At 36.4% G+C, this 12227-nt stretch overlaps 1 protein-coding gene across 1 annotated transcript in view; it reads right to left on the reverse strand.

Annotated features, from left to right (window-relative positions):
- LOC135480972 (low-density lipoprotein receptor-related protein 4-like) overlaps positions 1–12227 on the reverse strand; it is a 101168-nt gene that overhangs the window by 35372 nt on the left and 53569 nt on the right. The window contains exon 4 of the mRNA XM_064760902.1: positions 8882–9053. Coding sequence (XP_064616972.1) covers positions 8882–9053 — 172 coding nt within the window. The remainder of the gene's footprint in view (positions 1–8881; positions 9054–12227) is intronic.

A 12227-nucleotide genomic window follows, 5' to 3' on the forward strand; every position in this document is an offset into this window, starting at 1 on the left:
ATAAAACATTCTGATGTAAAAGAGCTGTTCAAAAAAACTCAATGTCATCTTGCACCCATCCCAATGATAAGTGGCTGGCCTACATGCATGTATGGTCGCTGTGAGTTCAAGACCAGCTCATGCTGTCTTCCCCTCCGGCCATACGTGGGAATGTCTGCCCGTAACCTGCGGGTGGTTGTGGGTTTCCGCCGGGATATGCCCGGTTTTCTCCCGCCATAATGCTGGCCGCCGTCGTATAAGTCAAATATTCTTGAGTACGGCGTAAAACACCAATCAAATAAATAAATACATGCATGTATGTTAAAAGAAACAATGTCCAGCATGACTTTTGAGAGCCATTAGAAAGTGTTCAAAAGACTAAAAAAATTGTTTTTTCTACACAATACTAGTATTATGTTCATGGCAATTTCCCAGTCACAGTCTGAAATTAGTGTCAAAAAAGCCAAAATATCCATTTGAAAAGAAACAATGCTATTCTCATTATTGGAGGCTGTTTGTGTAAAGTACTGAAATACTGAAACCATTTAACATATCAGTAATGACTTTCTTCTTTCAAAATTCAAAATCCCTCTCCCATTCCCACCCCAAAATATTTGTCAGTGCTTCATAAACGTTATCTATCAGCATGTTCCCCTGCCTTCACCCCAGTGCCCCCACCCCCATGACCTTGTCAACATGGGTTTCCTCAATCTCATGTCATCTTCTCTCATTTTACCCACTGATTCTTCCTTCCAATATCATGTTAGCTTCTACACAACCAAAAGCACATATCTGTTAGGGTTTAACATTACACAGACAGAGTTATCTCATAGTTCTGTCAGTTGTCACTAGGGGGCTGTACATCATCCACAATCTAAAAAACATATCTGGAATGAGAGGTCAGAGATCACTGGCAGAGCTACAGAGGAAGTCAATTATAAATACCACAGTCTATCCAAAAAATTACTCCGCAACTTTTTCAAACTGCAACAAGAAGGGAGTCACACTTAAAACGAAGCAAAAATAACACAAAAGTTTAAGGTTCAACCACTTACAAATTTTCACTTCACACTAGCATCATTATAAAATGCCAAATATGCATTTAGTGCTTATTATTATTGAAAAATTTGTAAATGTGACTTAAAAACCACAATCATTCATTCACACTTAGCGATTCATAGTCAGAACAAACTCAACAATTAAGACTGACGTCTTCATGAGTCCAAAAGCATCCAAATACGAATTACAATAAAATTAAGAATTTTATTTCCAATGGACACCTTACCTTACTTAACAAAATACACACAACATCAGTTTAAAACCGTGATCTGTACATTAAAATAAAAATAATAATAAAAAACAATAATAATAATTGATTTACCAGTTAACAGTGAGAAGTTTTATTTGTATATTTTATTATGAAAGAAGGTTGCATCTGGTCATTAGAAAAGCTATGTAATTATCTTATTTTATGTGTACACCCGCTCCACCCCCCCACAAAAAAACCACCACCCCCCCAACACCCCCCCAACCCCCCACACCCCACACCCACCCACCCACCACATCCTCCACCCAACACATCCCCCACCCACCCACCCCACCCCCCCACCCCCTGTCCTCCCAGCACAAAAAGAGAAGAAAGTTGTCTCGCTAACAGCACGCTTACAAATCCTTTTTATATCATGGGATTATAAGGCCGATATAAATATATTAAATATCAGACATTACACAGTGATATGTTGCACAGAGTTTGTGCACCTATGTCATTAATTGGTTTCTTCCCAATACAGTTTGAGACCTGTAACAACTTTAACTAATGTGTCAAAGGAGAAGAAAGGAGAAAAACAAGATAACCAATAGAATAATCCCAACTTTTCCCAACAGTAGCAAAAGAATCTTTGCATTAATAACAGCTGACATTTCTTCTACCACCTGAGCCCCATTAGAAAAACGATTTTGAGGCATGTAATGCATTGTCAAAGATGCTCTAAAAGGCTTTGTTACTCCTAAAATCAGCTGCAAATTTGGATAAACTCTTTTGCAAAGATTAAAATACATTGAATTTCATGTATTCTTACATGATTTACAGAATAATTACAATACAAATAAATAATGGGTCCAACTTCCTAATAATTTGAACAATAGAAATACCACAGTTCATCAGAAGATTTCTGCTGTCCTAGAATGTCATCTGGTTCACATCAGGCTATAAAACATCACTATCTTGAATGCAAATCTCTTACATATGCAGCATGTGTTTGATTTTGTTTAATAGTCAGCTCTCAAAGTTTTAGTACCATTTCAACAGTGAGGGTGAAAGACATATTTGTTGTGTAGAATTACATCACCAAATTGAATATATGAACAGTTGCAATCAAAGTCTCGTACATATATTTCAATTATCGGCAATTTATAAACTTTGCATGGTGGGGCCTATACACAATTAACATACTGATTTCATTCATTTACCTAAAACATTCCTTGGGTCTTTCAACATCACTGAAAACTTGTGACTGCTTGTCTATGCACGAATCTGTCTTAATTTCATACTTTATTTACATTCTTAATTCTTTGGTGGTTTATGTTGATCGTTAATTATTTTGGGGCTTGACCTTGTGATTATTGACCCAGAATATCCATTTTGGTTCACGGCTAGTATACGAATGTTTGGTTTGATACCTAGATTCATTCCAGATAAACACGCTAATCCTCACCAAGTGCATGCATCCACATTTAACCGTAAACCAGTGACACGAAGTTAACTGTTCCTACCAAAATTAGCCACAATGGGATTTGAACCCACTGCCTCATTGTTGAATTAAATGATTATGTTTTTCACAGAGGGCCTGTTTCACAGTTATGCTCAAGATCATGGCACTTACGATGAAGATAATTTTCATATTAAACAATAAATTTAGATGGAATTTATTTAAGTAACTAAAAATGTTGACATAATTAACTTGTTGAGAACAAATTATTTCTTTGCAGTCTGAAGTCTTTTTCAGCATAAAATTTAAAAAGTGTGTAGAAAGGTGAATACATAGTCGTCATCTCAACGGGTAAAGAAAAATATTGGGAACTTTAAGCCAGAAAAACATCACTGGTTGTCTTAATCACTGAAGCCTTACATAAAACATTTAATCATCTGAGACATTTCAAGTGCATCCGCTGTTATCAAACAACAATATTGCCAAGTATTTTTTTCATTGACTACCCTTTTAGTTTTTTTCTCATATGACGCTAGTATATTTCACAATGTTTGTGATCAGTCCTACTTAATAGCAGAAGAAACTGGAGAGATCACAACATCAAAACCAATTCTCTTACAAATTATAGTCTACAAATTTCTGGCATAGTTTCTCTCTCCATAACTGCTCAAATTAAAATTGTTGCACCACACTACCTTGCAAATTTATCATCACACTGACTAATTAATAACCAAAGATTTAAGTGATATGTGTGGGGTTCTTCTGTAATCTTAAAGCTTTATGATATTTTTAAACACGGCCGTAAATGAGAAGGTCTGTCAGCAACCTGCAGATGGTCACGGGTTTCCCCCGGGCTCTGCCCGGTTTCCTCGCACAATAATGCTGGCCACCATCGTATAAGTGAAATACCAATCAAATAAATAAATAAATAAATAAATAAATATTTTTAAACAAGGACGTTTTGAAGATACTTCCTTTTCTCCAATGTGGACTGACTTCTGCAACACTTACTCTTTTTTCCGATAGGGTTCAAAAACTTCATAACACCCTTTTCATTTTGATGGAGTTTTTTTTATGTTCATAAGCTTTGAAGTACAGTTCCATGTACAGTAATTCTCCAACTTTTTCACATGACTGCAAGGTGTTTACTCAGGCATTGTTCTGTGTAGACTGATAAAATTACACTTTGTGAAGATCTGAAAGTGACCAATCCATTCAATGTAGTCTAGGCTTCAAAATTAACTTGAAAAAAATGTGCAAAGAATGTACTGAAAGTTGCTCTTTCAAAGGAGAAAGGTTGAGGAATTATGGTGAAAGTGGTGATCTTGGTTCACACTTCCTCAGGGAAAAGGTTGTACTTTTACAGGCACTGCCGTACATCACATCTTTACAAATGATTTTAAAGAATTAAAAAAAAAAGATTTAAAGATTTTAATGATATTCAAAGCTTTCGGAGGGATTTATATATAATGTAATAATGAGTTTCAAAGCTATGAAAATATTTTCCAATCTTTAAAGATACGGAATAAATATAATAACTGCACCTATTCATATAGGTATATGAATGAATTGGAAAATAACATATTAATGTAAGGCAGGGACTGGGAGATATGTACTGTGCACGTAGCATAACCTTACAATGCAATTAATCAGAAAAAAAGAACCCAAAAACAAAAAACAATGAAATCAATGTGATATTTCAGAGTGATATTTATCCTCTTAAAACATTTTCCCTGGGAGTTTCTGGCCAGCTTGCTAAGCTTTCCAAGTCTAAGATTAGTGCCCTCATTCTTAAGTTCTGCCTTCTAAAGGAGTCCATCACATGCAAGTCAAGACAACATCACAGAGCTGTCAACTTACTATCAACAGGATACATGCACCAAAGGACCTTGTGACCGCTTGTCATTTGGGGGTGATTTTTCACACTCTGGACAAATTACTGTCTGTTTCAAGTACAGATTGATCCCACATGACTGGACCTTCTACAGCTATTCTGAAATAGAATACAGCTTGCAAAGAACCAGCCCCAAAGAAACACATTTCTCTTTCTGGCACAGAAGTAAATGTGATATTCTTTAGTAAAAGCCTATAACTGCTCCATTAGTTTTCATGTATAAATGTGACAAGATGTTTTTTTCACACTAGTATCCTTTTTTTTTTGCCTTTCATGTCAACAAGATACATAATGAGGCTTATTGAGGGACATCAATAATATTCAGGATAATGAACTTGCTCAGTTTACTAAATTAAAAAACTCATTGCATGGAGCTTTGGTAAAAACTGGCTATTCTACTTATTTTAACAGTCTGTATATACTGTTATACTTTTTTCTGTAAACTTTTACACAAACTATTCACTTATTTATTTATTCATTTATTTATTTGATTGGTGTTTTACGCCACACTCAAGAATATTTCACTTATACGACGGCGGCCAGCATTATGGTGGGTGGAAACCGGGCAGAGCCCCGGGGGAATATTCACTTATTCATCAGTGTATAATTATTTAAATAAATTTCCCTCATTTCCAGACCACCATTATTACTCAAACCAACATTGATGTTTTGGTTATTTTCAAAACTTCCACATCAGTAGGATAAGTTAAACCAATTAATGTAAACTGAAATTCCTGAAAATGCTTCCAATAACTTACTCTGCACAATCCAAATTTGTTCATCATTCAATCATGCACCCAGGGCTAACACCACACATGTTTAAAGGCAATTAATTCTGTTGAATTAATTCATATCAAAAGTGTACTACTAAAGTAATGACACAGTGTTAATTAGTTACAATTTAAGAAAACAATCCACATTATCTTGACCACTCTCATTTAACTTTTCTGAACATAAATAAATGTTCTGGTCATGAAATAACATGAATGACTTAAGCATGGCCTCAATGAGGACCTGATGTTTATACTTGGTATAGTCAACCCATCTGTCTTTACAAGATGTAAAACAAAGAATGCCATTAACGTGGCCTCAATGAGGACCTGATGTTTATCCTTGGTATAGTCAACCCTTCTGTCCTTACAAGATGTAAAACAAAGAATGCCATTAACGTGGCCTCAATGAGGACCTGATGTTTATCCTTGGTATAGTCAACCCTTCTGTCCTTACAAGATGTAAAACAAAGAATGACATTAGCATGGCCTCAATGAGGACCTGATGTTTATACTTGGTATAGTCAACCCATCTGTCTTCACAAGATGTAAAACAAGGAATGACATTAACATGGCCTCAATGAGGACCTGATGTTTATACTTGGTACAGTCAACCCATTTGTCTTCACAAGATGTAAAACAAGGAATGACATTAACATGGCCTCAATGAGGACCTGATGTTTATACTTGGTACAGTCAACCCATTTGTCTTCATAAGATGTAAAACAAGGAATGACATTAACATGGCCTCAATGAGGACCTGATGTTTATACTTGGTACAGTCAACCCATTTGTCTTCACAAGATGTAAAACAAGGAATGACATTAACATGGCCTCAATGAGGACCTGATGTTTATACTTGGTACAGTCAACCCATTTGTCTTCACAAGATGTAAAACAAGGAATGACATTAACATGGCCTCAATGAGGACCTGATGTTTATACTTGGTATAGTCAACCCTTCTGTCTTTACAAGATGAGGACCTGATGTTTATCCTTGGTATAGTCAACCCTTCTGTCCTTACAAGATGTAAAACAAAGAATGCCATTAACGTGGCCTCAATGAGGACCACGTGTTTATACTTGGTATAGTCAACCCTTCTGTCTTTACAAGATGTAAAACAAGGAATGACATTAACATGGCCTCAATGAGGACCTGATGTTTATACTTGGTATAGTCAACCCTTCTGTCTTTACAAGATGTAAAACAAAGAATGCCATTAACATGGCCTCAATGAGGACCTGATGTTTATACTTGGTATAGTCAACCCATTTGTCTTCACAAGATGTAAAACAAGGAATGACATTAACATGGCCTCAATGAGGACCTGATGTTTATACTTGGTATAGTCAACCCTTCTGTCTTTACAAGATGTAAAACAAAGAATGCCATTAACATGGCCTCAATGAGGACCTGATGTTTATACTTGGTACAGTCAACCCATTTGTCTTCACAAGATGTAAAACAAGGAATGACATTAACATGGCCTCAATGAGGACCTGATGTTTATACTTGGTATAGTCAACCCTTCTGTCTTTACAAGATGTAAAACAAAGAATGCCATTAACATGGCCTCAATGAGGACCTGATGTTTATACTTGGTACAGTCAACCCATTTGTCTTCACAAGATGTAAAACAAGGAATGACATTAACATGGCCTCAATGAGGACCTGATGTTTATACTTGGTACAGTCAACCCATCTGTCTTTACAAGATGTAAAACAAAGAATGCCATTAACATGGCCTCAAAAAGGACCTGATGTTTATACTTGGTACAGTCAACCCATTTGTCTTCACAAGATGTAAAACAAGGAATGACATTAACATGGCCTCAATGAGGACCTGATGTTTATACTTGGTATAGTCAACCCATTTGTCTTCACAAGATGTAAAACAAGGAATGACATTAACATGGCCTCAATGAGGACCTGATGTTTATACTTGGTATAGTCAACCCTTCTGTCTTCACACAACATAAAACAAGGAATGACATTAGCATGGCCTCAATGAGAACCTGATGTTTATCCTTGGTATAGTCAACCCTTCTGTCCTTACCAGATGTAAACCAAGGAATGCTATTAACATAGCCTCAATGAGGACCTGATGTTTATACTTGGTACAGTCAACCCTTCTGTCTTCACACAACATAAAACAAGGAATGACATTAGCATGGCCTCAATGAGGACCTGATGTTTATCCTTGGTATAGTCAACCCTTCTGTCCTTACCAAATGTAAAACAAGGAATGCTATTAACATGGCCTCAATGAGGACCTGATGTTTATACTTGGTACAGTCAACCCATCTGTTTTTACAAGATGTAAAACAAGGAATGACATTAACATGGCCTCAATGAGGACCTGATGTTTATCCTTGGTGCAGTCGCCTTTTCTGTCTTCCCAGAGCAGACATAGTCCCTTGAGAACAAGCAATACAATATGGCCAGAGTTAAAAACACAATGAGACACATAAACAGAAACATGCTGCACATTGTTGAACAACTTGTGCGGATATATTATGAAAATATTTGGATGGCTGTAAGACTTTACTACAAATAAACTCAAAAGTCTAGGACTAGTGAAACAGGAGAAGGCATTCAGCACCCTTCCTCCCCCTACTTCCCCCCCCCCCCCCCCCCCCCCCCCCCCAAATATTTTGCTTGTCTGCTAACCTTGCTGTATGGACACTCTAGTTTTGTGAGCTTAGATTGTTTCATCCATTTAAAATGTCCATGAACTTCAAAAATATCTAACGCATTAAAGTGAAAGAAAACAATATTGCTAATTTACGCTGGATGCAAATAATGTAACAAACAACAAGCTTCTCTGCTGAGTTACTTTTGATTGGTCTTGAAGAAATCCTTGCGAGGTTTAACAAGTTAACTGTATACTCAAAACATGGACAAAAACAAAGTTACAACAAGGCCTTAAAAGATGTGGATGTTACCAAATATAGCGTTAAAAAGTTATTGACATCATTGATGCCTGAAGTACACAGCCCACAAATATAAAGCTAACATTAGAACTTATTTAGGAAGCATTTACCTGTATTTAATTTTACTTATCTATCTATTTATTTATTTGATTGGTGTTTTACGCCGTACTCAAGAATATTTCACTTATACGACAGCGGCCAGCATTATGGTGGGTGGAAACTGGGCTGGGGAAACCCACGACCATCTGCAGGTTGCTGACCCTGCATTTATTTCTATGAAACTTAAATGTTTTTGTAGATATACATAAATATATTATTTTTGCACCAGGACAAAGGCATTTCACGGCTTTCCATTTTACGTGCCATCAAAGTGCCACATCCTGATTGCCACACCAAAAAAAAACACGAAAAAAAAGTTGTGTTCATAAGCTACCAAAAGAGAGACAAAACCCTAAAAAAACCTACCATATTTTGTTGACTGTCTCTGATTATGTGACGATACTGATGTTTGTAAAATCAGAAGTGACGTACACAAAATCCCTTCCAGCATCGCTGGCTCCAGTAAAATTGTCGTGAAGAGAAAATAGGCTACTCACCCAAAGATGGGATCAACTGCAATTCCCTGCGGCGCGTCAAGTCCAGCGCGTCCCACAATGCGTCTGCCGCTACCGTCGTAGTTCGCCATCTCTATCACTTGCCGCTTGGCGTCTGTCCAATATAGATGTTTGGAGATCCAATCCACCGACAGTCCATTGCACTGCGATATGTCTGTAAAAATATCAAGATACATAAATAGCTGACACAATTATGGCATGTAAATCTTGATCAATTGATGGAAAAATTTGTTCCCATAAGCTGGTGATGAAAACATGTTCATGAATGGTAAAGTATTTGTGCGTATGTTAACAATTCATGCCGATATTGAATAATAACTAACAATAATAACAATAAATGATACAGTATACTTTTTTGACTTAGCAACTTCCTAAAAATTATTAAAAGAATGGTTTACAATTAAATTCTTGATTCATTCGTTATTTATTATTAGTAGTAGTATTAGGTTTTATTACAGACTCAGGTCCATAGAATACAAATATGCTAAGATAAATACTGACATTACATATATAATGACAGCTTACAGTCAGACCATGTATAAATACAGAGTATGGCTCCACTTTGCACATATTACTGAATGAACACAGACGTCTAACGTCCATAGAGTACTCACATACATCCATCACAAATAAGTCAAAAGAATCTTCAGTAAACCCCCTGTACAGATGTAAAAATCCATCTATTTTTCCATTGAAGGCATGCTTTTATCAAGGGATACAGCATGATTTCCATGTATCAAAACTTGTGATTATGCAAAATAAATGGTCTATCAAAGGACAAAAGTCTGTACACACATCATCATAAACAATGAGCCTAACAAGGAATTGGATTAGGGGTTTCCGTGGCCAAGAGATTAGCATGCTCGCGCAGCAACACCAGTCAGAACCCTCTCATCCATGCGATCGCTGTAAGTTTCACTTCAGTTTGTACTGGGTTCATCTCCTGTCGTATGTGGGAAGATCTGCCAGCACCTCGCAAGCACCATGGGTTTCCCCAGGGCTCATATGTCCAACTTCCTCACTATGTCAGTGAATTAAATATTCTTGAATATGGCATAAAACACTAATCATTTAAATAACTGAATCAAAATAATACTAAAACCATGGACAGATTGTGCACATATTCTCTCCAAATTTTCAAAATGATAATTACACATAAAACCAATTCTTTAAATATCAATGGTCCATAAGCTTATGTTTGTAAAATACAAAACTGTTAAAGACAAATGGTTTAAGAGATGAAGGAATTGTGAGAAATTTGTCTTCAGATTAAACCCAAGACAAAAGGACTGCGCCACACAAGGCGCCGATTGCAAGGTGCTATTATGAATTCGAGCTAGTGGAATTTCTGATTCTCTGAGATTGCCAAAAAATCCCCTGGGGAGAGGGCCTCAGAAGATCTGACAGGTTATAGGCATATCAAGACTGGTTGCCATCTGTTGTGGAATAGGTGAGAAGCAGAGTGGGAGTTGTGTGTGTGTGTGGGGGGGGGGGGGGGGGGGGATGGGGGGGGGGAGTGAAAAAAAACAAGAAAAAAATGTGTACGTCAAGTCCCATTCTTATCGCTAAACTGTACTGGTGAAAACATCACTTGGCAGTTTTACAAGTTCCAGCTTTGAAAGGGGTGCAACTCCAAAACACAGGGCTTCCTCACCGTCTTTTCTTTCTTGTTTACTTCCGGCGACAGATGGTGTGTACGGTGGGAATGCTTCTGTTGCCATATTTATGCCAATGTACATGTGTACTGTATGCCTGGCACGAGGACTTAAGAAGGACAAAAACTTGATACTTTTCCAGCAATATGTGACGTGCACATTTTGCCTATATTAAATGAACCAATATGGGAAACCAATCACAAAGCTACAGACATACCTCTAACGGCCCCAATATTTTTTCCACTAGCGTAATATAATGAGAATAATTTTCCATATGTTCACATTCACACTCTTCACAGATATAATTGCATATATATATATATATATATATATATATATATATATATATATATATATATATTTATACACACACACTCACATATATGTGGGAATTCCCACAAGACTGATCTAAAATCTGGTAATTTTCCCACGCAGTAAATGTTAACCACAATTCTCCATTACCTTCCTTTGTTTTTAACAGACATATAAAAAAAATGTCTTCATCTCTCCACAACAAACTTAAATTTAAAGCCTTTCAACTGGCAAATGATTTACTGTATTTATTTTGGAAGCAGATGTTTTTGGAATGCAAGAATATTTGAGTAGTCCAGATTTATGTGGACACTGATGTCCAAGCCAATGTTTTTCCCATGTGCGCATGCACAACGACAATAACAACTGTGCTCACTACTTTTTCAGTAATATATGGCACTACCTGGTTTCCTGGTAATAATATAGATTACCGTATTTAACCTAAAGTTGACGTATTTCCAGAGAAACATTTTTCTTCGTTCTGATTGATTCATCCACCTTGTAATGCCAAATTTTGTGATTTTTTTTTTTTGGTTTTTTTTTTTTGTGATATTTGATTAATTTCTTATCAGAAAAGCTTAAGTATTGGCATCAAAGGTGTCATTTTTAGGCCTTAATGTGCTTCTGACAGCGCATTTGTACATACTAAACTTTTGGTGAGACAGAGTAATTGTTACAATTTTTCTGGCTTTTTAAACATATCCTGAGAAGTATAGCATGTAATATTCAAAGAGGCAGATTAGTTAGAACATGCACCTACCATGCCAAAGATCTGAGTTCAATCCCCAGTCTGGTCATGTGTGATTTTGTTACTGCATTATCTTGTTTGCTTCCTCATTTTTCTGATCAGCATAAGCGAAACACAGCTTGTACAAGTCTGAATTGATGCATACAGGTGAAATAACTTAAGAATGGTATATCAGATAGCTTTACAAAATTTTCAAACAATTTAAGTTCTGAAAACTTTTGAAAACAACTGAATTTGAGCAAATTCTCAACAAAAACTACAAACAAACAAGAAAACATATTTTTCCCAGTGCAGTATATTCAATAACCTTTTAAATCATGTGTCACCTCAGTGTGTAGAGGTACTGCAGTGTGCATTAATATTTATGCTTTCAGTTCAAATACTGGTAATTCAAAAATCAAATTTGTTTACCAAAATCAAAAGTGTAGAATCTACACTAGCTGTTTGTTAACAAAGTTCCTCATCATGTTTTTTTTTTCTCTTCATGATTTTGATTTGGGGAGGGGAGGGGGAAGGGGGAGGGTTCATATATAACTGGGTCCCGAAACACCATCATTGCCTTCACACAGACCTTTGCGGTTAGAATCTTTAAGGTGTTTTCTTCCTGGATGAA

This window comes from Liolophura sinensis, chromosome 13 (genome assembly GCF_032854445.1).
Source record: "Liolophura sinensis isolate JHLJ2023 chromosome 13, CUHK_Ljap_v2, whole genome shotgun sequence".
NCBI classification, from domain to species: domain Eukaryota; kingdom Metazoa; phylum Mollusca; class Polyplacophora; order Chitonida; family Chitonidae; genus Liolophura; species Liolophura sinensis.